At 33.7% G+C, this 27,062-nt stretch overlaps 2 protein-coding genes and 1 long non-coding RNA gene across 4 annotated transcripts in view; 1 reads left to right on the top strand and 2 right to left on the bottom strand.

Moving 5' to 3' along the window:
- Window positions 1-90: 90 nt before the first annotated feature.
- Window positions 91-26,564, top strand: LOC124535824. The gene is made up of 3 exons (XR_006966834.1): window positions 91-432; window positions 8,980-9,145; window positions 26,426-26,564. It is a non-coding gene; the product is annotated as an uncharacterized LOC124535824 (long non-coding RNA).
- LOC124535823 (neurogenic locus protein delta-like) lies at window positions 5,616-11,681 on the bottom strand. 2 transcript variants are annotated; one of them, XM_047112183.1, is made up of 6 exons: window positions 11,390-11,681; window positions 8,971-9,136; window positions 8,056-8,214; window positions 7,035-7,226; window positions 6,372-6,563; window positions 5,616-6,286 (listed from the first exon to the last, which is right to left on the bottom strand). In XM_047112183.1, the coding sequence occupies exons 1-6, from the start codon at window positions 11,477-11,479 to the stop codon at window positions 6,027-6,029; spliced, it is 1,059 nt and encodes a 352-aa protein (XP_046968139.1). In that variant the 5' UTR covers window positions 11,480-11,681; the 3' UTR covers window positions 5,616-6,026. The 2 variants fall into 2 exon arrangements, with proteins under 2 accessions (XP_046968139.1, XP_046968140.1); XM_047112184.1 differs by having other exon boundaries at window positions 8,971-9,109.
- LOC124535819 (alpha-(1,6)-fucosyltransferase) overlaps window positions 23,006-27,062 on the bottom strand; it is a 39,457-nt gene continuing 35,400 nt past the window's right edge. The window contains exons 11-13 of the mRNA XM_047112181.1: window positions 26,435-26,596; window positions 24,416-24,490; window positions 23,006-23,384 (exon numbers count right to left, since the gene is read on the bottom strand). Of these exons, the coding sequence (XP_046968137.1) occupies window positions 23,280-23,384; window positions 24,416-24,490; window positions 26,435-26,596 (342 nt within the window). The 3' untranslated portion in view covers window positions 23,006-23,279. The remainder of the gene's footprint in view (window positions 23,385-24,415; window positions 24,491-26,434; window positions 26,597-27,062) is intronic.

Below are 27,062 nucleotides of genomic sequence, written 5' to 3'. Positions count from 1 at the left end.
TATCTCATCGTCAAAGGGTGGGCTATCAGCACGATACATGCGATTATCACCCTTATGGTTAAACATATAAGAGCGTCTATAAAACGTAGCATATATCACCAACCCAAGCTACAAGCATCTCTGTAATACTTGGTTAATTATACAGAAATCAACTAGTTTTCGTAAGGAAAAGCGTTTTTAAATTGGACATCTCTCGTAAATCCGACTCGTCTAATAAACCTTATTTAGTCCAGATTCACTTTTTGCTAAATTATATAATAATGTCGTTTCTTATGTTTTAAAACATCAAATGAAAGAAGATTAATTAGCCTCGGTATGTATTAGAAACGGCGAAAATTTTAACGTGAATTGTCAATTTTGGTCATATTCCAAGTGATACCTGACCCCAAAAGTTGACAAGCCCCGAAATGTAGCTGTATTGCAGTTGGAATGGTGAGTGATTTAGTTTAATTACAAAGAAATAAATAACAAGGTTGATTGATTAAAAACATTATTTATACACAAGCCAAGCCATATTATCTGTAAGCCGCTGTATAACAACGCACCAACATTGGTCCATATTCTTGTATTCTTTCTTTTTCCTAAATAAGTGAAGTAAAAAGTAATTAATTCTTTCCCATACGATATTTCTTTTCCTAATTGTAATTTCCAATCAAGCTTTATTGTAATTTTTCCTAAAACATTAACATAATATAGCTTTTGTCCATCCTGAATTTCAAACCTATTATAATGAGCGTTTTAATTCAATCATTTCATATACATACTAGTTGAATCTGAATGAATTTATATAATGCTAACTTTCAAACCCCGTTTTAACGCCTTATGAAGTTTCGTAAAATCCGCTTTTAGTGGATAAGAAACCTACCTGTCAAATTTCAAGTCTGTAGGTGTTATAGTTAATAATTCTTGTTTTTACATATTTATATAGATGACAATATACAAATAGGAACATACAAAGGATAGCCCAGTTGATAGCACATTGGCGAAGTAACGAATGTTAAATATTTCTTAGGAAAATGGCGATGCTGACCTCCAGCCTACTACATTAAATAAATAAGTTCAAATATTAATTGTAACTAAAAAAATCCTAAGGATTGAAGAAAATAATTATAATCGAACATATGAAACCAGTTTTAGAATGTGCTTGAAAAACAAGTTTGCTTATAATTCTAATGGTTATGTAAGTATGAATTCATAATAAACTGTTCATCTACAAAACCCATAAACTTTTCAGAACTACTGTAACCTAAATAACAGTACAGTAATAATAAGAGCCTGTAGATTTCACACTATGGAGTTAAGACCTCCTCTCCCTTTGAGGAGAAGGTTTACTCGTAATGCATATTCCACCGTGCTGCTCCAATACAGGTCAGTAGACATGTGACAGATTCTTGTTGAAATTAAACACCTGAAGGTGTTTTCCTTCGCCGAGCAAGAGATGCACAAGCAATTATAAATACTAATTAGGCACATGAAAATTCAGTGCTTCCCTAGGCTTGAACCCGCAATCTTTGATTAAAATACACGCGTTCTGAACACTGGACCATCTCATATCTCTTTTACAATTATATTCTTATTCAAAATCAAAACTTTATATTCATTGTCAGACTTATCATTTTTACATATTTTTTTTTAGCATATGGGCCACCTGATAGTAAGTGGTCACCATCACCTATAGACAATGACACTGTAAGAAATATTAACTATTCCTTACATCGTCAATGCGCCATCGACCTTGGGAACTAAGATGCTATGTCCCTTGTGCCTGTAGTTACACTGGCTCACTCACCCTTCAAACCGGAACACAACAATACTGCGTACTGTTGTTTAGCAGTAAAATATCTGATGAGTGGGTGATAGCTACCCAGGCGGGCCTGCACAAAGCCCAACCACCAAGTAAACGATTTTTATATTTTCAGAACGTGAATATAACAATGAGTTACATAAGTGATGAGTACTTTGTCATATCACATCAGCGCTGGTACGGATTCGTGACGTTATAAATATAGATTTTCTATTTATATAGATAATAAAATTGGAATGTCTGTTAATAATATTAAAATAAACTGCTTTTCACTAAATACATACATATGTATACACTAATTTTTGTTTGTCCATCTGTTTGTTCAGCTTATCTGTGGAACGGTTGGATTCCATCCCATTTAGACATTGGTGTAAAGTTTTTGTTTCTAACAGTAATAATTTCTAGAGCTATCAATTACTATATTTAGTTGTGATCTACAAATCAATGTTTTATTTAATCATATATATTTTGTATGCCTTATGTATTCGAGTATTGCACATTTTGTCCCAATAAATGTACAGAAAACATTTAAATAATACATAGTTTTTTTAGATCTATACATTGGACGCGCGCCCTCCGCTTTTTATCATCTTTTACTAAAAACTAAATAAACTTTGTCTCATAAAATATAACAATCCTTATATGTTATACTTCGTTTCCTTGTTAGCATCTTACGCACACTAACACACCTTCAGTAAGAGCATCACTAACTCATACTAAAGATACAACAATTTAACTTGGAAAAGTGGAATAGTCTTTACAAGCCCTTTCGGATCAATAATCGTTCTTTTCGTTGCTGAAAGAAAACTTCCAAATATAATGTAAAAAAACTACAAAGATACTAATTGGTAGTTCTACACAAGACATAACAATAACTTCTGAATATGATCCGTGATAAATATTCAAAAATGGAACTGTTCAAATACTAAAATGAACATTTTAAGTCCCAAGATTAGACGACCTTACGAATCAATTTACTAAGTTAATTTCGGATACAGTAATATTTATTTGAAGTTGAACTAAATTCTTAGGTATTTCGCTTTAATGAAATTCCTCCTTAAGACTTCAATTTATTAATAAGCAACACGTTCTTCGACTTCTACTGCAATTAATGAAGTGCAGTCCAGTTAGGTGTGTCAGCCATTTATGGCATATATTTATATCATCATATCAACATGACCTACAAATTATGCGTTCGATATTCTATAATATGCTTTTATATGCCTTTAATGGTGCGTTTTACTTCCACGAGACTGACTTAATCTAGTTGCTAGCCTAGTCCTGGATTCGAACCCCGAGTTGAGTCAATAATTATATGTTTGTTTTTTTTTTTAAATCTCAGTAGAGAAGAATCTGCAGTGATTGTGATGGATTTCGCTTCCTTACGACAGCTAGTCTGATTATGAAAATGAAGGAATGAGGTGTGCACTTATATGAAGGTGCACACTTTTGTGGGCAATTGAATGTCAAGTGGTCACCGCTACCATTAGACATTGACGCTGTAAGAAATATTAACTGTTCTTTATACTGCCAATTCACTACAAAACTTGCAACTTGGTCCCCATTCCTCTACGTCCATCCACATTTATGCTCAAGACCTTCCAACCAATTTTGTGAAGCTTATATAATATATATTATATTAAAATTAATATCTGAATGTCTGTTGTTTCATCATATGTAAAGTACTTATTCATATGAAACAAAATATTCAAAAAATATTTTACCACGCTAGTTCATTACGGGTACCATACACATCATGAATCACATACAGTAGAACTATTACGTAAAAAGGAAATCCAAACCCATCGCAGAATAGGATCGTGAAATGTTAACGTAAGTCAATAATAAAATTTTATGAGTGAGATACTAAGTGATTTCTACAAAATTCATCCAATGAACATGCAAAAACTAATCTGGCAAGCCCCCCGGTATTTCAATGTCCATGGGCGGTGGTGATCACTTTCCATTAGGTGAGCCAGCTCGTTTGCCCCCTATAACCTATAACGTAAAAGAAAATTATTTGTTGGTGAGCTTATGTCGTCTTAGTGACCTTATCTCTTCATAATAGTAAAATTCGTTGTCTTCCTTAAAATATTTGAATTACAGTATATAGAATAAGAAAAGGTAAAAAAGACCACAGAAAACATACTGACGAATTTCTACACTTCGGTTTCATTTAATCGACGAAGAAAACCTAATTGATTAAACATTTTATCATTCATCAAATATTGCCGTAAAATTGAAAATTCCATCACAGAACACACATCTGGGAAAACGTTCGAAAAGGACCAAGAATTCTCAAACAGTCTGTAACGAGACATAAAATTACCTAGGTCAATATATGCTTTAAAAAATCCGCAAATAAATCATCCTAATTTGGAATAAAAAATGCATGTTTATGTATAAAAAGTTGAAGGTGGGACGTTTCGTAATACTGACCAAAACTAGATCGATTATGTGTTGAGATCGCGAAAGCTTAAATTCTATGTTTGGTTCATATAAGATTCAAACGGGATCCGAAGTCGAGCATACATTAATCCTGCAACGTGTACTATGTAAGGAATCATGACCAAATGAAGCTAACACATGCAAGTAAATTAATTGAACCTAGCCTTTGCTTGACCGAAATAAAACGTCCGAGATGGAAATCTGGTTTTTTATCGACGGAATTTGGAACGTTTAGAATTGTTAATTCCTTTGCCGATACACATTGATATTCAAGATAATGGGTGTGAGTCAGTAATGACTTGCAGTCAATAGAAATGATTGATGGTCACAGATTTTTATGTACTCGATGTACTCGTATGTATTGACGAAGTTTGAATTCATTTTTAGAGTCGAGATTGAAACCAACATTGGAAGCGTGAAGTTTCAGAGAGAGACTTCCAAGCAGGATATATTAATTTAAATAATTGTATTTAACTAACTTGACTTTGTATTCTTTAAATGTTGAGAAAGAGTAACTACTGAGTTTCTTGCCGGTTCTTCTCGGTAGAATCTACTAACCGAACCGTTTCACTTAATTGTAAAATGACGATTCAAAAGTAAAAGCCTACTTGAATAAAGTTTATTTTGATTTTTGATTTTGATTTTTGAACAGCGGGGTGGAATATGTTCGAAAACTACTCCTCAAAGGGAGAGAAGGCCTTAGCCCAGCAATTGGGAAATGTACAGGCTGTTGTTGTTGTTTAATTCATTTTATGTGATACAACAGTTTGTATAAATTTTGTATATGTAACATAGGTTATATTTATCAGCCTCTAGGCGACACTAGAATGATATAAATAAAATGTATGTTCACGAAGCATTTAAACTCCGCAGTTAGCAGTGTACTACGATAATTACAAGATTTATGTTTAGTTTCCATAATGAACCCAAATCATTCATTTCAAGTCTTTAAACTTGAAATGTCTCATATTAATTATGCTACACTTAGGGCGTTATAAGTATAATAATATAAGTATGTAGTTCAAACGAAACATATAACTCAAAATAATACAAAAAATTTAAATAATAATTTTATTAGCTAATATAAAACCTAAAAAGTTACACAGCTGATATAAATTAAAATATTTATGTCACTTTCATGAAATGCAATTAAATAATTACCTTAGATTATTTATATATCTGTTCCATTATAAAATAACTTAAACCAAAGAGCAACTTTACTGTCTCTGTGTGCGTGATAATTACGCTTGTACAAAAGTTTACTATAGTACAACACAACTTAGATGTAGCATCGGCAAATTCAATAAAACCGATTACTGCCGATTTACACAACCAATAGAAATAGCTCCCTATCGATTTTGCCAGATTATCTCGACATATAAATAATCAATGATAATTATTATGTACCTATAACACGCCAATGAACAACTAAATTTTCTTCCTTTCTAATATTATAATTGTCGCTACATGTAAATGCAATGGAAATGGCTTGTATTATGAATCTATTTAACTTGACAAAATATTTTTTTTATATCTTAATTTAAAGCAATTCAAATTGAAAACCAAAGTAATGACACGATACGATGATGATAATGAATATGATGAAGGTCTTAAGTTGTTTTTTTAATATTGTTACAATAATGCCAACATTACAATATGGCCAATGGGCGATCACAAAACGATTCAAATTTTACATTCACTAAACTCAAACATTTTGACATACTGTAGCTACTAAAACTAAAATAAATAAATAAATTAGCTCCTATAACTATATTCATTCAGTCTCATTGTCGCCGCTGCTCAGCTCGAAGGTATCCTCAGTCTTCTCTGTAGTTTCTTCTACTTCCTCGACTTCTTCCGGTACTTCCGTAGCATTAGTCGCTGGTGTTGTCATACTTTCTGGAACGTTCTCGCAATGCTTCCCGCTAATCCCCGACGGACATTGACATCTAAAGTATCCATCTCCTGACTCCAGAGATTGACATTTACCACCGTTCTTACAAGTATCAGGATTCTTCTCACAGTAATTTAGCTCTGAAAGGGATAATTTGATGATTAATATTCCGATCGGCTATTTTTCTATGTTCTCCAATTACACCTTTATAACCTTCCTGCCTACCTTCATCGCAGAGCATGCCGCCCCAACCGTTCTCACAGATGCACTCCCAAGGCCGGTTGCAGGTTCCATGCACGCAGCCAGGGTAGCGGTGGCATTGAGCGCACGTCGGTCCAGTCCAGCCCACCTTACAGCGGCACTCTCCTGGCCGCCGGCAGTAACCTCGCTCGCTGTGGCAACCCGCCGAACACACCGCTATACGAAATAAAAAAACATGGTTTTACGGTATAAAATTATGACCAAATAATAAGAGAAATAACTCGCTATATTCAAAAACATAAATAATTAATTTTGTTGATAAATATTGGTAAATTATCGACCATATTTTTATAATATATCCTTTATAGTTTGCTGCTTTTAGTTCTTTTTAAAAGTATCTAATACATTTCCTATTTTTCCTTGAGGTCTTATACAAACTGATCAACGTCTTTAAAAATATTCTAGAAAATATAAGTTAACCGTGTAACTTCATATATGCCAAAATTAATTATACTTAATTAAATTTCCTTAAAAAAATCTATATGTTACGAAGCTTTTATTATAATTATTTAAGATATGTCCTATTGTTATTTGAGGTGTCATACAAAACGATCAATGCCTTTGAAAATAGCACTTAAATAATACTAGAAATGATTATACTTAATAAATATAAGTTAATTAACTTACGGGTCTGGCACAACAATCCAGTATATCCAGGCAGACATTTGCATTCTAGCGGCTTATCACAGTATCCGTGTTGGCAGCCTGGCAACGTCTGGCACGAGCGACACGTGGGCCCGGCCCAGCCCAATCGGCAACGACACTCGCCCGGGGACTCACAGTAACCACGAGTTGGGTGACAATCGGAACGACAAATTGCTACAACAAAATATATAGAACTAGTAGTCGCCCGCGACTTCACTTGCGTTTCAGGGTGTTAGTTGTCATGTATTAAGGTAAAACAAGTAGCCTATGTCCTTTCTTGGAGTTTAAGTTTGCTTCATACCCTTCATACAACAACATGTAAATGCCCACTGATGGGCTAAAGGCCTCCTCTCCTTTTGAGGAGAAGGTTTGGAACATATTTCACCACAATGTTCCAATGCGGATTGGTGGAATACACATGTGGCAGAATTTCTATGAAATTTGTCACATGCAGGTTTTTCTCACGATGTTTTCCTTCACAACTAAGCACGAGATGAATTATAAAGACAAATTAAGCATATGAATCACCGGTGCTTGTCTGGGTTTAAACCCGCAATCATCGGTTAAGATGCACGCGATTCTAATAACACGACAAAGATGAAACTTTAAACTAAGAATTGCTTTTGGACTGAGAATTACTTTTTATTCTGGTACGAGTAATGCGCTTTTTATCTAGTCACATTGAGGCGGTCACTTGCCAAATTTATTAAAAAAAAAACATGACATTCATATTTATTTTCATAAGATTTTGTTCCAAATTCAAAATTTAAACGAATTTTAACGTGTACAGTCAGAGTAAGAAAACCTTCGTTAGTTTTCAAATTCATTCCTTTATCAAGTCTTTAAGTCTTAGTACCTTTTGAATCTAAACATCAAATCATTGCGACGCAATATGTCATTCTCCATCGGTAAAGCAGATTATCGCCCATACTAAGCACACAACAATAGATCTTAAGGTGACGAGCCTTTTCTTACCCCGACTGTACATATATTGTATACTCACGCTCAGAACAGAATATCCCATCCCATCCATCCCTGCATATGCATTCGAAGGAAACGTTACAGTAGCCCCGCTGACAGCCTGGCAGAGGTATGCATTTGTTGCATCGCTCACCGTAGAATCCTAGCTTACAACGGCATTCTCCTGGCCGCTTGCAGTAACCTATTTAAATGCACTCTAAGTTTAAAAGTTTCCGAAAAATAGATAAAAAGTATTAAGTTTCCAAGAATAAAATATAATGTCAGTTCCGACAGTTAGTTTTCTTAGTGGAAGGGCTTTGTGCAAGCTATTGTTGATGTAGGATGAGTGAGCCAGTGTAACTACAGGCACAAGGGAATTAACATCTTAGTTCCCAAGGTTATTGGCGCATTGGTGATGAAAGCAATGGTTAATGTTTCTTACAGCGCCATTGTCTATGGGCGGCAGTGAGCACTTACCATCAGGTGGCCCATATGCTCGTCCAACCAACAGCTTAAAAAATCCTCTAAGATTTATCTCTCATACTTTATATTTAATCATAACTGTTACGTGAGTCTAGTGGTTTGGTGCAGACCTCAAAAACGTATTCAATTAAAATAGGGCCGGATCAATAAATATACATTTGTATTGCCTAGTTTAAAATAAATGATTTTTATTTGACACTAGATCTTTTAAATTAAACAAAAAATATTATTGTAGCCTAAGTTACTCCCTATTATATCAGTTATCTGCCAGTGAAAGTCCTGTCAAAATCGGTCCAGCCGTTCCATAGATTAGCCGCAAGACCGACAAATATTGTAAAAAAAGTTATTTTGGTGTATGTACCGTGTATACATACATCCATTGAGTAAAAAAGGCCTTTTTTAATATTACAAACAGTCACTCCAATTTTATTATATGTATAGATTTAATTGAGTTAGAAATACAATTGAATGTTACCTTGTAAAGGATCGCATCCCTTTTTGCAAGTCGGCACGTCGCAGAGATCGCCCTGCCAGCCAGGCAGGCACTTTGGCTCCCCCTTGTCATCGCACACATAGTGGCTGTGCTCGCTCTGCACCGACGGCAACTCGCACGCCTGGACACTCTTCTGATATAGAGCCGGCTAATAGGGGTGAGTGAAACAACATTTACATGCTTTGGACGTGCAAACACATACTATTGAGACATGCTTTGTGCATTATTTAAGGAGTTGTGTGTAGGGAGTTATAGGGATTGTGGCCAGTGTGTACCAATATGAGCTGATGTGTTCTTTGACAACAGATAGGTATAAGAGGATTAAGTATATATATAAATAGAAGTTTTCTCTTTGTGCACGTGCTGCTATTCTTGTGCTTGTTTATTAGTAATTTATCGCGTATTTAAAAATTTTATTCGTAAATATTAGATATGACTTAATTTTTTGTTAGTATTTTGTGATTTAATGAAACGCACCTATGAACCTAAAGTTGTACAAAAACATGTCTAATTCAACGACAAAAAGGCATATTCCCTTGAATATCATTGAATTTAGTTTCTATTTCTCTTAACATATCACAAATTAATACTTCGATGTAATAAAACCTACTTTATTAAATCTGTTGGTAAAAATAAAGTTATAATAGAAGTAATAAGATCATCTTATCAAGAATCATTATTATAAAAGGGAATTAAAAAATAAGGTTAATAACACAATATATTAGGAGCATGCTTAGTGTTATTTATTAATAAATATAAAAAGTGTAAGTTGTGTAAAATTGCAACGAAACTGAAATAATATTTTCTAATTAATGAAACTGTGTAAATAAGGCCTAGAGTTATGTGCAATATTTTTTCAAATATTCAATATAATAGAAAATCATTATGTTCGATTCACAATCAGCGATAATTTCCCATAGCCAATATACCTTACAATAACAGAATAGATGATGTTCGAGTAATTATGAAGTTTATTAAATAGTTCTACACTTCCATTACTTCGATTTTATGTAATTTAAACTTTTCTAACAGATCATTGAAAAAATATAAGTAAATACTATTATTCCTCTCTTTAATTTATTGACTTAGATTTAATTTTAAGCTTCAAATGCAACTATATAGCAAGAAATCCAAAGGCTGTTTATATGATAATGTGATGTAAGAACCATTTGAATGAAAAGAATGAATGATAACTTTTTACTGTATTGTATTTTGTCTAACACGAAAGTACCAATATAAATGTAACACAGCGCTTCTATACACAGAGACAAAACAAAAGAAACCGTTCACTTTAGTGCTAACTAATGATCAACATCGGTAAAACCCAGTATTCCTTTAAACCCATCAGGATGTCAACAGTGAGTCACTAAAGGAACTTTCTAATAACGTGAAAGCAACGCGAAAGTGTGTCGCGAGAAATCGCACTCAAAACAAATGTTTATCTACGAAGAGTTATAAAATTAATATACCACAAATTACCGTGAATACAACCTTAAACATATACACTTTTAAAGAAACATGTAAATAAAATACATGTTTCTGTAAAAAAATATATAATTTGGTCCTATTTATTGTAATTACATCTGCAAATGTTTTGTAACTGTATTTTTATACACATACTATTATTATTATAAATCAACAATTTCTCAATATATAAGATAAATCGATTAGTTTATGAAATTATGTAAATCTAAGCGATCGATACCAGTAAACTGCAATCATAAATAAATACTAGTATTCGACTAGTAAGCAAAATTGACCTATAATCTATATTGAATATTTTCATGGAAATCATAATATATGCATGCCGCAATTGTTTTTTTTATTAATAATCAAAGCTGAAGTAAATCTTCAAAGTTAAAACCGGTTAAAAAAAAGGATTTACTGTATTGTTTTATATTTACCTATTTGAAGGTATTATCTCTCGACAAAAAAAACTAGTGTGTTTTATGTATGAAAACCAATTTACATAATGTTCATTTACAAAAGCGACAAATATTTTCAAATTCTTACGTAGATACTAAAAACACGCTACACATTTCCCGAGGATACTGACCAACTATGGTAAATAGCTAATGTAATTCAAATTATTTCGCGGATAAAAATGTTTCGTTACTTCTAGTTGCGACTGAGTTGAAGGCGAATATATTAACATGTATTTGCAAATCAATTACGTCTTTGTAACATGCATAAACACATGAGCGCCCTTTACTTAGTTTTTATAAAATTAGATTTCAAATATAAATAAACTCTTATATAAATTATAGGGTGTTAAAACATGCAATTGATTATTAAAAATATTAGAAGCATACTCTTCCGAAAATAGTATTAAGGTGTTTTTTTATTATTATTATTTACGAGGTGCATTAAGTTTTAGCTAAGTAACCTCATTCAAACTTACCTGTTTTTTCCACTTCGGTATAATATATTTAGCTGGCAACACCACCGGTGTTACACAACATATAACGACGAATATGATCAAATTATTCATTTCTCAAACACACTTTGAATTTTTACGTACAAATATGTACAATTGTTTTTTTTTAATTTTAAATCATTCTTATTTTAAAAATGATTAATAATGGCGACTTATTTGAAGGTATCGTTATGCGTTAATGAGTAAGATGCAGATAGCGATGCGTTTGATGCGCGCTAGCGCAGACGTTGTACTGTTACTCGTGTTATTGAACTTGAATGAGAGAGGCTACTTTCGCCGGCTAAGGCTCCGAAACTTTCTGTTCATGACACATGTTATAATCACATTTATACACAACCTCTACTATAAAAATAACTCCAAAGTCGTAAAATTTCATCGGTATATTTATTTAATATGTTTAATTCTTTTAGCATTTTTGGAAATTTTAAAAATGGAAGTTAGACAGGAAGTTATTAAACTAATGGTTTTTAGCACCGCTGTCTTCAAAAATGAACACTATAAAAACAACAAGTAAAGAAGCTCCACAAAAACAATCATGAGAAATATGATGACATTTCACTCCATATCATTTAGACATAGATATTACAAAATTTGGTTTGATATTTACCAGTAGTAGTATAATGGGTAGTAAGTACCCAGATAGATGAGTGTGCACATAGGTCTCCCTTCCCATTATTATTTTGTGTATTACATTTACAAAATATGTCTAAATAAAAACTCATTATGTTTTTATTAATTAAAAATTGGCATTAAAGAAGATGCAATAAAACAATAGAATTAATGAAACACTATTGAAAATGTCATTAGTAATGTATGTAAAATATAATAACAATAAATTCTAAAAATAAACTAGTTGACAAACGCTTCCTTCGTGGCCGATTTTGACCTCATCCGAAGATTATTACGATACGACTGGGCTTAATAAACTTTGCGAAACTAGGTGAATATCTCGTTGTAAAGGAAATATAATATTTAATGTTTGTAATACCTTACCTTTCCTTATAAGTACATACGTACATACAGTTTAGAAGCACACACACAAACACACATACTTATTTAATAATAACAGAATTAATGATTATTATTAATAAAGAGTATTTCCGCCTGTTATCTATCTAATATTTCGCAATTACTTTTCAATCTAAAAAAATGATTAGACGAGATCGCCTACTAAGTAATAGAGTAATCAGCTCTACATTTTCTGCAGATCAAAACCTTCTCGAAGTTACTCTGGCTCCTGGTGATAGTTTTTTGTTATTTTATATTGTTAGGCAGATAGGCAGATGGCCCCTGATTGTCACTACCGCTCATAGACCGCCGTGTGAAATCTTAAAATAATAAAAATGCACTTACAATCTTGGGAACTAAGATAATGTAAATACAGACACAATCCTATAATTATAGTGAAATATAAAAGTACTAATAATTGTAATTTTATAGTATACGTGGCAGGAAGTACACCTGATGGAAAGTGGAAATGTAGAACACCAGGGAGCTAGCAGATACGTTGTCGGCTTTTGGTCTAATTGTAGGTTCTTATTTTAAAATTTTTTTTTTTTTTTTTTATGGAATAGGTGGCAAACGAGCAGGAGGCTCACCTGATGGAAAGTGACTACCACCGCCCATGGACATCTGCAACACCAGGGGGCTTGCAGGTGCGTTGCCGGCCTTTGAGAAAGGAGTACGCTCTTTTCTTGAAGGTTCCCATGTCGTATCGGTTCGGAAAAACCACCGGCGACAGCTGGTTCCACAGAGTGGTTGTGCGAGGCAGAAAATGTCTAAGAAATCGCGCTGTTGTGGATTTTCGGACATCAAGATGGTGCGGGTGAAACTTAGAATTTTGACGAGATGTCCGAAGGTGAAATTCAGCAGCCGGGATTAATCCGAACAATTCCTCGGAACATTCCCCGTGAAAAATTCGGTAGAAGATGCAGAGTGATCCAACATCTCTACGCAAAGCCAAAGGATCAAGGAGATCGGAAAGGGCTTGATCGTCGATAACTCGAGCCGCTCTACGTTGGATGCGGTCAAATGGAAGGAGCTGGTACTGGGGAGCACCCGCCCAGAGGTGAGAGCAGTACTCCATGTGAGGCCGAATTTGCGCCTTGTAAAGTTTTAGGCGATGGGCCGACGTGAAGTACTGTCTCGCCTTGCTGAGCACACCGAGCTTCTTTGAAGCCAATTTGGCTTTGCCTTCCAATTGACAAATGAAATTTGGTTATAAAATAAATGACGAATTGTTTGTAACTAAATAAAGCTAGATCTGAGGAACACACATTAAAACTGTTACCGTATAATGCACACTTGCTTATAGCATAGTGAAGAACTCCTCGTAGGGATATATGACTCTTTCACCAAATCACCAGGCGTTTAACCATAAAGTAATAAGTCTACTGACGTTGCTTAAATTCGGTAAGAACTAAAACCGGTGTATTCAAAGTAATATGGGCAGGTAGCAAATTTATTTCGATCGGTAAACATATAAATATTGAAGTATACAATGAAGGAGGATTAAATAATACATATTGGTTGTAAGCATGGCTTCTTTATAACATCTACTGAAACTAAACAAGAATAATATCAAAGCATAAAGACAATAAAACTTAAAAAATACTAGTGACACAGAAACAAAAGGTAAATGGTATTATTACGAGTCACACCATTCCAATCGCGAATAGTTTCCTGTATACTGATAAATAAAAACAGGGCATATAATCAGCAACACTTTAACAAAGCAGCTATCCCAAAAAAATTCACGAATTATTTTACGAATTTCTTCGAAATGGTTCCACCGATTGACCCAGCCGAACAATCTCAGCAGATCTCAATTAATCGATCTTTCGGCGTCTTAGGACCCTAAAACATGCAGATCCGATGAGAACTCGATTTTCGAAAATCGAGACGAAAATAATAAAGTGGAGGCAATTGTTTAAGAAAATATTATCTATGAAAACTACTAGAACAACAATTGAATAATAATAAATATTTAATCTGTGGCTGGAAGAACAGTTAAATTAAACATTCACTTTTGATCCACTATACTATACCGACTTAACGGATTGAATATGATCTTAATATTTAAATATAAAATGAATAATTAGGCAAGTAGGTCGTTTGTAAATTTGTTTTTTTTTTTTACGTACACGCATACAAGATCTGGATTTGACTTAATCTGCCCACAATAAATACACCTATCTAAAGATCTAAAAATAGTACGACCTATATTCTCAGAAACTTGCAGCGCATGTAAATTGATCAAGATCGAGTTGATTAAACGGGATTATGTATTACAGTTTTACAGGACAACCTATTAAACTTATGACTTAATAAGGCCTTTAAAAAAATCAGAAACAGTTAACGTTTCTTTTAGATAAATAAATAGCTGTGTTATTCAAATGGCATTGACTACAAAACACTACAGGAGTTATTCAGAAAAAAAGTTTTTCTCCCTTAAATTGACTTGATAATGAATTCGAGGAGAATGAGACTTACGAATGGTGATTGTTCTTAATTAAATGATAAATATGTGATACTAAGATAAAGTCAAATTGAAGAAAGTATAAGAGACCTAGATATTTAGAAATCTCTATAACAACTGATTTAATCTTATCTATGTATAGTCGTATATATAAAAAGCTGATTTTTGTCGCAGTGATTATGAGACGAAAGATGGACGTAGAAAATCGGTTATGGTCTTATTTTGAAGAGCTGCAGCCGTAGATGTGTGTAAAGAGGATTCTTAATTGCAATTTGCTAATTGTTAGGTACGATTTAACAAAGGATTAATTTTAGAGAGCGAGCTGAAAGAAGTTACTGGCCAGGTGGAGAGCGGTGCTACGGCTATATGTAAAAAAAATGTAAAACGTACGAACAGACGTCAATTTTTAATGACTTTCTCGTTTTCGTTTTGTTCATTGTTGTTGTAGCAAGCAATAGTATAGATTAACTAGCATGTAGTGTTCTCTTTTAAATTATTTTACATAATCTATGGGTGAATATAATTGTACATTTATGTAAGAATGAAAATTATAAAAATCGCTACCAAACCCTAATAAATAAAATTAAAAAAAATGTTGAATTACCACTATTGAGTTCTTAGTCTTGTTTAGTTAGTATTTACTATTTAATGATGATAATTATCACTACAGATTCCCCCGGTATAGACTTTTAACATAGACTTCCGGAGTACTTCCAAATATAACATATATCTACTATATATGTAATCAGAGGCTAATTGTCTCTGATTACTTTTATAGTAGATATTGTCTCTGATTAATGGAAAAAGTTTCTTTGCAAATAGGTTGTAATTTATCGAATTGAATCTACTTATGATATCATTACAATGTTTATATTATTGTGGAATTGTATTATTTAGCCCATTCTTACAACTTCCCATCTAATGAGTACCATCGATTACACCTACATTGTTTTATTACGAAAAAGAAAGTAAGTCAAAATTTATGAAAATATTTTACACTTTTAGTACATTATTTTTCTGATAAGTATAATTATATTAGTTTTGTAGTAAAACTATTAATAAGTAAAGATAATTATCTGGAAATATTATACAATAAAGTCGCTTGCAATGTTGTGTGCACGCTTAGATCTTTTAAAGTATACAAAAGTAAAGTGTAAATTACCCATTAATTAACAGCCTGTAAATTACCCACTGCTGGCCTAAGGCCTCCTTTTCCATTAAGGAGAGGGTTTGGAACATATTCCACCACGCTGTTCCAATGCGGATTGGTGGAATGCACATGTGATAGAATTTCGATGAAATTAGATACATGCAGTTTTCTTCACGATGTTTTCCTTCACCGCGGAGCACGAGAAGAATTATAAACACAAATTAATTTCTAATCACTGAGCCATCTCAGCTCTCTTTAAACTATGCAAATGACTTTAATACAGTTTTCATCAACGAAAGAGTGATTCAAGAGGAAGGTTAGGTATAGTAAATGCATATTATAATAGTAATGTAAATTCTGCGTAATAAAACGCCGAGAGTTTTAACTTTCTTAAGCGGAAATTTTTCTTTTTATGTTGCTTCTTCAATCTAAAAGTAGTATGTGACCTGTGTACCTTATTGTACCCGTGTGAAAAATGGGTGGAGAGCTAGTTAAATTATGAAAGAAAAAACATCACGAATCTCATTTGTCGACACAGTAACTTTATCAATGAAATGTAATGAATTCCATAAATGATTTCCTTAAAACAAAATCACAATAGCAAAGAATAATAGTTAAAACTCATTTATTTTCTATGCAGGTAAATTATTTGGTATACCTAGTGTGGTTGATAAAAAACCACATTTCAAAGTTCGTGGGATGCTTGATATCAATTGTTATAAATATTTGATTGATATATATTTGATAATGTTTTTGAAACATTCACAACATACCATTGTCTAAGTGTTGATTTAATTAAGGTTTCCGTGAAACCTGCAACCGACCCGACCTCAATAGGAATTAATATGCACTTAGTTATTTGCTAGCCAAAGATTTTAGTAGAAACGTCGTAAATCTTATCACGAAACGTGTGAAAAGTGACACCCGCGTTCCTAGTCATTTTTATTAATTTATTTATATTGCCAAACTGTATACATATCATTACAGGATTGTGTCCTAATTCGACATTACAGCATGTTAAACATAATATATAAAATATGTATCTATTTTATAATATAATATTGTCTAAATTTAATTTTATTCGCCCTATTTATTTGTCTACATTATTATATTCATTATAATCGAACTTATGCTGCAGATGAGTGGCCCCATCTTTTTCCGTTTCTACTCGATACTCAATTATTAAAGAAGCTTACGTTCCAAGCGAGCCAACTTGCCTCTTTTGAGTGTGAGGTATTTTCTTTATCAATTCTGCCTTTTTCATACTAAACTTATTTTTGGTTCAGTTTCATTGTGTTGTGATTTCCGTGAGTAAATTTTGTAAATATAATTATACGTTCATATAAATAGTCTTCAAGATGTTAATTCTTATAATAATACTAGCCTTTTATTCAGATCTCTTAACAAGTTATAATAAATTAGAACTTGAAAGGATATACTAACAATTAACTAAATAAAGTATTTAGACTAATATCTGTTTCTTGGTTATCATTTGTAAATCTATTTGCCAGTCGGCAAAGGCCTCCTCCAAGCTTTTCCACTCATTCCTGTCTCCAGCCACCCTGTTCCACATGATTCCTGCCACTTGCCTGATGTCGTCATCCCACCTTTTCTGCGGTCTACCTCTCTTCCTTTTTGCCTTCTCTGGGGTACCACCGTGTCACTCTTTTGCTCCATTTGTCGTGTCCTATTATCAAGTGGTCAGCCCATCTCCATTTAAGTTTTAATTTTACTTTAATTGTCACATCTGTAGTTTTTGTTTTCTTTATGATCACACAGTTTTTCAATCTGTTCGATTTTTTCACATTTAGCATACTCCTTTTCATTGCATATTGGAAGTTGCTAGTTTGTTCAATATTTTCTGGTTTAAAGTCCATGATCGACAATAGGTAGTATGCAGGTTATAAACAATTTACGTTTTATTTTTATAGGGAGTGTTCTATCTTTCATAACCTATTTCAAGCTCCAGTATTCCATGCATACATCCATGTTTATCCAGCCATTTGTTGTTCTTCTCTCCACTTCTTTTAGCATAGGATCTTTTTGAGGACCGCTTATCCCAGATAGAGATAGATGTACTCATTTTTTTGTTTTACGAGGAGGAAAGGCATTTACGCCTCCCGCCCGGCCGGGGGACCGGGACAGGGCTGAAGGCCCTGTCCTACCCACTAAAACCATCTTCGGGTTTCCACCATGCCGCCGAGTAAGTAAGTAGAGTGAGGCAACGGGATCGCCCAAGACATGCAACCGCGACCCCACCAGCGGTTTGTGCGCGCCTAGCGCACGCCTTCCTCCTCATCCTCCATGTGCTTATGTGACGATCTCCCACTGGAGGCTGGGCGTCAACGAAGCTGAAGCCCTGCGGCGGAAAAGATGGTAGGCTCCGCCGCTGACCGCCGGTGTAAAACACTTGGGAGGCTCGAGTAGCGAGCCCTCCCACTCCCTCCTAGCCAACGAGGCTAAACACATGGTCCGCCCTGACGCCAACCAGGAACGTACCAGGAGCAGCCACGCGGCATCCCTCCCGCCAGTCTTAGCCGTGGCCAACGAGCAAGCTCAAGCCGGCCCCGTTGCCCAGGGTGCACCACGAGGAGGTGATTGACATGCACTCCGACATCCATGCACCATATTCAACCCTAGATGATTCCAATTAAGTCTTCTAAAGCTTTATTTATTTATTTACTTAGGACAACCAACAGTAGATACAATACACATTGAATACATACAATATAACAACTTAAATCAAGGAAAATGTTCTAATAATTACAGGTAGTCTCGGCATGCACTTATAACATTACAATACACATATTTTATAAAATATTTTTAAGTGAAAACAAATACATATAACAATTCGACTAAACTATTAAATAATCAAGAAATATTATTAATTAATAATTAGAAAATAAATATTAAAACATTAACCATCTAAACAAAAATTAACATTAATATTTATATTTCTCTAGATTTATTCTAGTACTGCGTAAAATAGTTTCGGAGATAGGGGATCTCCCTGTCTGACACCTTTTTGTACTCTGAAGGGAGCACTTTTCTTCTCTAATTGAATTCTCGCTGTACTACGCTCGCTGTACTGTATATGTTTTTTATAAGGCGAATGTTTTTATGTTCAATTCCTTGTTCTATTTTCATGTGTAAAAGAATAAAATGCTTTACTATAATCAATAAAAGCGATATAGTATGTTAATTGGCATTAATTATATTCGTCAAGAATTTGACGTACTACATGGATATGATCGACTACTGAATAGTTTTTGCGAAAACCGGCTTGCTCGATTGGTTGGTGTTCGTCTAGGGTTTTTCAACCCGTGTTAAGATGATCTTAGCAAAATTTTTTATATATGTTGGACATGAGGCTGATAGGACGGTTGTTTCCAATATCATATTTATCCCCTTACTTATAAAGTAGAATGATCTCTGTCTCCTCTATTTTATACTATTTTGTAGTACATATATTAAAACTTCTTTGAAAATGAAAATTCGTTTATCAAATCTCTCTTATAATATATTAAAATAAATGTGAATTAATTAAAATTATTATTTTATCGTATGAGACAGGAAGGGAAACTAAATAAAATATCACTTATGTATTTCAAAGTATTTATTTAATTATTATTTATATTACTTTATTATATACACTAAAGCTATATACACACAGTTTAGGTCCATATTAAAATATTTATTACATCGTTCAAAAGCTTCGAATACAAACATTCAATAAATTGATAACACGATGACGGCTGGGAGGTGACACACGTGTATAACATACAGGATGTGAACAAAAACTCTTTGCTGAAAAAATAGTGACAACTGTATAAAAATATACATTATGAAGAGTTCTTTATTTAATTCAAACGAAGAATATAAAAATATACGAAAGTAGTCGTTGATATATTTTAATTATAATCAAAACCAACATAAACCTAAAAAATATATTAAAATATTAATTTTAAAATTAGAACATGGCGTGAACATAAATGACTTCAATTAGAAAAAAGTTATATATGAATAATGCTAAGAAATACAAGAACGGTTACTGATCTCAAGAACCGAAATACTAGTCAAAATAAATCTCTGAGAATAATCTTCCAGAGATAAGGCCTGAGCCACACATACCAATATAACAAAAGCTATCAGATTAATAATTCATAATCAGCGGTCACATATGTGTTCATATTTATAATCCTTCAGACGTTTAGAAAAAAACCTATTCGATAATAATATAAGGAATGTTAAGACAGACACAAGATCTTGCATAAGCGTTACTCCCAGCCTTACAATAAATTGCTACGCGAATACAAACTTTATTACAAACGAATAAAGATAGATATTAAGTGAATATATGTTTAAATGTTATAATTGGTCTTGGAATAAGGCTTAATTTGTACGGTAGCACAATATCTTATCTAGATTACTGTAACCACGATTTTCAAATTGGTACAAACATTTATTTAGTATTAATAATTAAATTAAAAAAATTCTAGAACATTTTGACACATATTTGTATTAGTAAAAGAAAAAGTTTTGTGACTAATTAATATTAATTAAATAATTTCCAAAATACATTTACATATTTGAGACAATTAAGAAAATAGAAAAAAAATATACAATAAATATTAAATATATTATAATTCGTTAGAAAAATCAGATCATAATGGAAAATGAGATTAGTTTTTTTTTCTAGCGTTACATTAAATGCATTAAAACTTTATATATACCTAAGTCCTAGCAACCCATACCAGATTCCTCTATCGAACCGAGTCACCTTGTTTGAAGTAATTATATTAATAAAACTTAAATTAATAAAACCTAGGTATGTATTCACTAGTACACAATTGCAAAAATAATTAACAAATTTATCAACTAACAATTTCTCAATCTCAATATGTTTGACGTAATTTGAGTACGTTCGAGAAGTTTCTAGAATCCTCCAGAAGGCGGGCTATAGAAGGAAGGCGAGGGTATCCAACTCAACTACTGAATAATAATTCGATTTGTAAAAATAGCACGTTCCTAAACATGGAAAAAGTAATAATAATACGTCCAAAACTATTTTTTCGCAGCGCTTCACAGATAATGAATGTATGAAATGATCGAGTAAAATTATCTAAAATTTGACTTCGAAAGCTTTATATTCAAACCGAAGAAAATTTAACTAATTTTATTTATAATAAATTATCGGTTGACAAATTGCGCACGCACTGTCTAATAGATTCTTAACTCTATGTCAATAAAACATCATTACAAAACTGATTACAAACGCGCAAAGTCAAATATTTATGAGGAATGTGATAAGATGAAATCAAGAATCCGAAATGTAATATTACAACTATGTCAAATTAATGATGACAAATTCATTTTGCTATTCAAACTTAAATAAAGCATAACCTCTTTCGTAATTGAGTAAAATTAAAAAGTCATAACAGTTTTTAAGCTATTACATAATTTTGAGTAAACAATTTATACTAGAAACGTATACATTACTCCAAAAACTTCAATACATACAATTCTGTATAACGGTAAGGTCTGAATAACATGTCGTTAAGAAAGTTTTAGGCCTTTATATTTTCAATTATAATTAGAGATAATCGTGTCAGGCCATTTAGTTGATAGGGTTCCGTAAATAACTTAAATGCATAGTTTCATAAATAATCCATAACAAAAAATAATTCCTCCATGTAAATATTCGAATCGATAATACTTTAAAATAATTTTACAAGTACAGTCAGACAAATAATTATACAAATAACTCATTTCATTACGGAACCCTAATCTTTTGTTATATATTCGATAATAAAATCAAGAATCAGGTTGCATTCAGAAGATTGTTTAATCATACAATATAAAATAATTAGGTTCTATATTTTAAATAAATAGTGTAACAGATTATGACAGACTTTGAGAAAGATCTCATACTGTGCTAAAATCTTATACAGAAATTATATTTTTGTAATAGTTTATAAAGCAATACTCCGGAGTATTGCTTGTATAGTTAAGTGTACTCTTGTATTGAATATTAAAAACATTCATAATTTTATAGGGCAAAATTGTGTTCACAAAATAGTTACACTTTTTGTTATTTCTTTCATAAATCTGATGGTACCGGATACAATTAATTCACAGGACTAATAGCATTACGTGCTATTCGAGGCATGGAGTAATAAAGATTACAAATTTACTCAGAATTTCTCCAGAAAAAGTCAATATTATTTTATGGCCCGGCAGAACCTCAGTACCTGTACTATTATGGCAAGGCAGACAAAACAATATATTTATATTTTAAGTCTCTATCTGGTAGGAGACATTTCCTTAATATCTTCAATATCCACCAACGAATGCTTTATATATTTACATATTACATGGATTCAAACATGATAGTTCAACAAAACAAAAAGCCATGACACTTCAAAAACCTTGTACTAAAATATATGTCTATCCTGCTTTTTTCAGTCACACATACAGTAAAAATCCGATTGTCCGGACTTTATCCGGACATCCAACTATCCGGATATATGTTATTACCGATTTTAAAATATTTTGACCGCACAAAGACACATTACAAGTTCATTCCTGCGTCTGAATGTGCATTACCTCTCACCAATTTGGGTAGAGTTTCATTTCGCTTAATAGCGATCAACTGATATAAGAATAAAAGTTGATTAAAATATCAAGATTGTTTGATTTGACTATGATATTGACACGATTGTTCGGATAATCGGTATTATCCGAACAATCGTGATTTTACTGTATATTAATAAATCTGCCTTATCATGACATTATACTGTAACATGGAATATGAAAGATTTAAAATAAACGAACGGCAATGATGGGTAGCTTTAATGGATTTCTATTTCTTCAATATTAACTAGACACTAATTGCAAAATTCCTTTCACAATTAAACTTTCGGAAACAAATCTCATTGACAACTCGCATTAATCGTTTCATAATTGGCACCACCGGTCTATCACAATCGGTTTTTGGTCAACGAGTCCATATAAAACCTATTGAATAATCGTTAATGCTGTATGCATAAATGCAATTCAATCTGAACCTTAAACCAAAAAACATAAAGTCGATTATCGTCTAAGCTACGTGCGATAACTCACCAATACATGTGTAAACGAATTTGAACCGTAACGTTAAGATCACAAGGCTTAATATCAACTAAAGTCTAGCGTTATAATTCGGCTAAGCGGTGTAGTCAGTTGATTCATAAGTGCTGCCGCGTGTCGGGGTACTGCGGCACGTGCTTGTAGTCTGGGAACGCGTACAGTACGAGATGGTCTGCTGTCTTGTACCACGGGATTAGACCGTTCTGGAAGAAGATATTACATTGAGTTTTGTTCACATCTATATCATCAGCCCGTTTTTGTCCACTGCTGGACATAGGCCTCTCCAAGTGCACGCCACTGTGGTCTTTCTCCGGCTACGTAAGTCGTCACTCCACCATGCCTGAGGACGGCGGTCTCCACTCTAGAACACGTTTTCCCCAACGGTTGTCGTTTCTACGACAAATATGACCAGCCCACTGCCACTTCAGCTTACTAATCCGGTGGGCTATGTCGATGACTTTGGTTCTTTGACGGATCACCTCATTTCTGATGCGATCCCTCAAAGAAACGCCGAGACTAGCCCTATCCATAGCATTTCCATAAACGGGCTGATGATGATGATGATGATGATGATGACATATATTTAACGAATCGTGATAAACTAACACTTATTAAGTAACAGCCTGTAAATTTCCCACTGTTGGGCTAAGGCCTCCTCTCCCATTGAGGAGTGTGTGGAACATATTTCACCACGCTGTTCCAATGCGGATTGGTGGAATGCACATGTGGCAGAATTTCGATGAAATTAGACACGTGCAGGTTTCCTCACGATATTTTACTTCACCGCCGAGCACGAGATGAATTATAAACAAATTAAGCACATATATACAGTGGTGCTTGCCTGGATTTGAACCCGAAATCATCGATTAAGATGCACGCGATCAAAACACTGGGCCATTTAGCTCAACACTTATTAAGACAATGTTACTATTGATATTAATATTTTTAAATGCAAAAATATTAATGTATGTCTATATGTCTGCCCAATCGCGGTTAAACAACAAATGAAAATAATGATATTGTTATTACTTTGTTTTATCTTGATGAAATTTAGTATGAAAGCTTTAATTCCAAGAAAGGACATAGATGATATAGTACTAAATAGTTTTGCATAGCGATAAAATAAGTTATTATAAGGGTAATAAATATTAATACTAAGGTAATTTTGGTGTTATTGTTATTAAAATTACCGATTAATGTTATTTAAATAACACAGTCCAGTATTGAAACTTACCACATTAGTGCGCTTATTCGTTCCTCTACCAAAACCGTTCCAATGGTTACCAGCTATGCCGATCAAGTCTCCGACCTGAGAAACATTTATTACATTATTTATTGTAAACATAGACTAACCCTTACTGAAATAATGTCTTATATATAAAAATCATAAACCGATTTTGTTCCAGTGATTATGAGACGATAGCTGCATATAAAAATCGATTATGGACTCATTTTGAAGAGGTTAGTTATGCAGAAAATAAAAAATGGATTCTTGATTGTAATTGAGTAAATTGATTCGATTTCACAAAAATTTTAGAGAGCGGAAAAGTTACTGGTTCTATAGAACGCTACATACTTTTTATATGAAGAATTATATTCCATTTTATCGTATTACTATACCGTTTTTTTTTACTTACTTACTACTTTATTCAAGTAAACTTTTACAAGTAATTTAAATCGTCATTTTACAAAATTGATTAAGTGAAGTAATCACATATTCAACAACAACAACAACAGCCTGTAAATTTTCAATGCTGGGCTAAAGGCCTCCTCTCCTTTTGAGGAGAAGGTTTGGAATATATTCCACCACGCTGTTCCAATGCGGTTTGGTGGAAAACACATGTGGCAGAATTTCAATGAAATTTGTCACATGCAGGTTTCCTCACGATGTTTTCCTTCACCGCTGAGCACGAGATGAATTATAAAGACAAATTAAGCCCATGAATCAGCGGTGCCTGCCTGGTTTTGAACCCGCAATCATCGGTTAAGATGCACGCGTTCTAACCACTGGGCCATCTCGACTCATCACAGATTCATTAAGACAATGTAGATTCAAGCGAGTGGGTGGGTAAAAGTTAAGCAGTAGTATTTGTTTTAGTTTTATTTTGTAATTGTAAACTCTTGCCTGTCTACATTTCACTGTTCTGTCTATTTCCACTCTTCTGGGTATGCTGGAAGAAATCTCTTATAGGGATAAGCATACCTTTTAAATTTTGCTTTCCTGTGAATTATATATTTATCGAAAGAGTCGAGATGGCCCAGTGGTTAGAACGCGTGCATCTTAACCGATGATTGCGGGTTCAAACCCAGGCAAGCACCGCTGATTCACGTGCTTAATTTGTCTTTATAATTCATCTCGTACTCAGCGGTGAAGGAAAACATCGTGAGGAAACCTGCATGTCACAAATTTCATAGAAATTCCGCCACATGTGTATTCCACCAACCCGCATTGGAACAGCGTGGTGGAATATGTTCCAAACCCTCTCCTTAATGGAAGAGGAGGCCTTATCTCAGCAGTGGGAAATGTACAGGCTGTTACTTTACTTTACTTTACTTTTACTTTATATATTTATCCCTGTACTGTATCTGGCAAATTTTAATAAACTGTTATCGATTATCGACGATAATCGACGACCTCCATGGTCGAGTGGTGTGTACACCGGTTTTCATGGGTACGCCACTCTGAGGTCCCGGGTTCGATTCCCGGCCGAGTCGATGTAGATTACCATTAGTTTTCTATGTTGTCTTGGGTCTGGGTGTTTGTGGTACCGTCGTTACTTCTGATTTCCATAACACAAGTGCTTCAGCTACTTACATTGGGATCAGAGTAATGTATGTGATGTTGTCTCATATTTATATTTATTATTATTATCTGGCAAATTTTAATAAACTGTTAAATAAAATAAAATAATAAATCGCGACGCGCTAGTTTCTTAGTTATACCCAAGACTAGAACAAAACTGGGCAAAAAAATGTTTACATATGAGGGCGCACAGTATTATAATAAATTGCCGTTCTACTTTAAAATCTGTAAACTCATTTAATGTATTCAAAACTAAACTATCGGAATATATTATACAAAACTACCCACTTCAAAATTGAATACATTAAATGAGTAAAACAACTCGTTATTGTAATAATATCTTAAGAACGACATTTAATATTACTTGAATTTGTTGTTTCCATGTAAGTGACTTTGTGTCTTTTTTTGGAAAATAAAGATCTCTAAACCTAAAATAAATAGGCAGGTCACCTGCACGGATATCTCGTGCGCGGCGGCGGCGCGGTGCGGCAACACGGCGCGGCGGTCGTGCGCGTTCTGGCCGCCAAAGTAGTATATGTCGTCCAGCGAAGCGAAGCTGTCCGAAGCGTCAGCGCGGTTGCTCTGCATCATCTCGTACGCCACGCGACCCACCTGCACGCGATGACGTCACACACAGAATTAGGAAAAAATAGAAGGACCAGTTACTAAAATAACTGAGTGAGCCACGCGACCACAACACACACAGAATTAGAAAAAATTAGAAGGACGACTTACTAAAATAACTAAGTGAGCCAGTGTAACTACAGGCACAAGGGACATAACATCTTAGTTGCCAAGGTTGGTGGCGCATTGACGATGTAAGGAATAGTCAATATTTCTTACAGCTTCATTGTCTATGGGTGATGGTGACCACTTACCATCAGGTTGCCCATATACTCGTCCGTCAATATATACCATAAAAAAAACAGACGCATTGATTTAGTCTAAATCAAATTATTCCTTGACGATGTATGTATAAGGTTAATAAATAAAAAACGAGACAAACAGAAGTCTCATAGTAGACTCTGATGGAGATCTGGCGAATACTTTATTCAAGGTTTTGTACTGTCAGTTCTCA

Source organism: Vanessa cardui, chromosome 15 (genome assembly GCF_905220365.1).
Source record: "Vanessa cardui chromosome 15, ilVanCard2.1, whole genome shotgun sequence".
In the NCBI taxonomy this organism is placed as follows: domain Eukaryota; kingdom Metazoa; phylum Arthropoda; class Insecta; order Lepidoptera; family Nymphalidae; genus Vanessa; species Vanessa cardui.
This window is presented reverse-complemented; position numbering and strand designations above follow the sequence as displayed.

Excerpts from the sequence above, each read along its gene's own strand:
- LOC124535823 (XM_047112183.1), bottom strand. The coding sequence starts at position 11,479 with ATGAATAATTTGATCATATTCGTCGTTATATGTTGTGTAACACCGGTG. Across the intron at positions 8,215-8,970 it reads GGGATGCGATCCTTTACAAG|GTTACTGCAAGCGGCCAGGA; the intron begins GTAACATTCAAT and ends GCATTTAAATAG. Across the intron at positions 6,564-7,034 it reads TGGATTGTTGTGCCAGACCC|CGGTGTGTTCGGCGGGTTGC; the intron begins GTAAGTTAATTA and ends TATTTCGTATAG.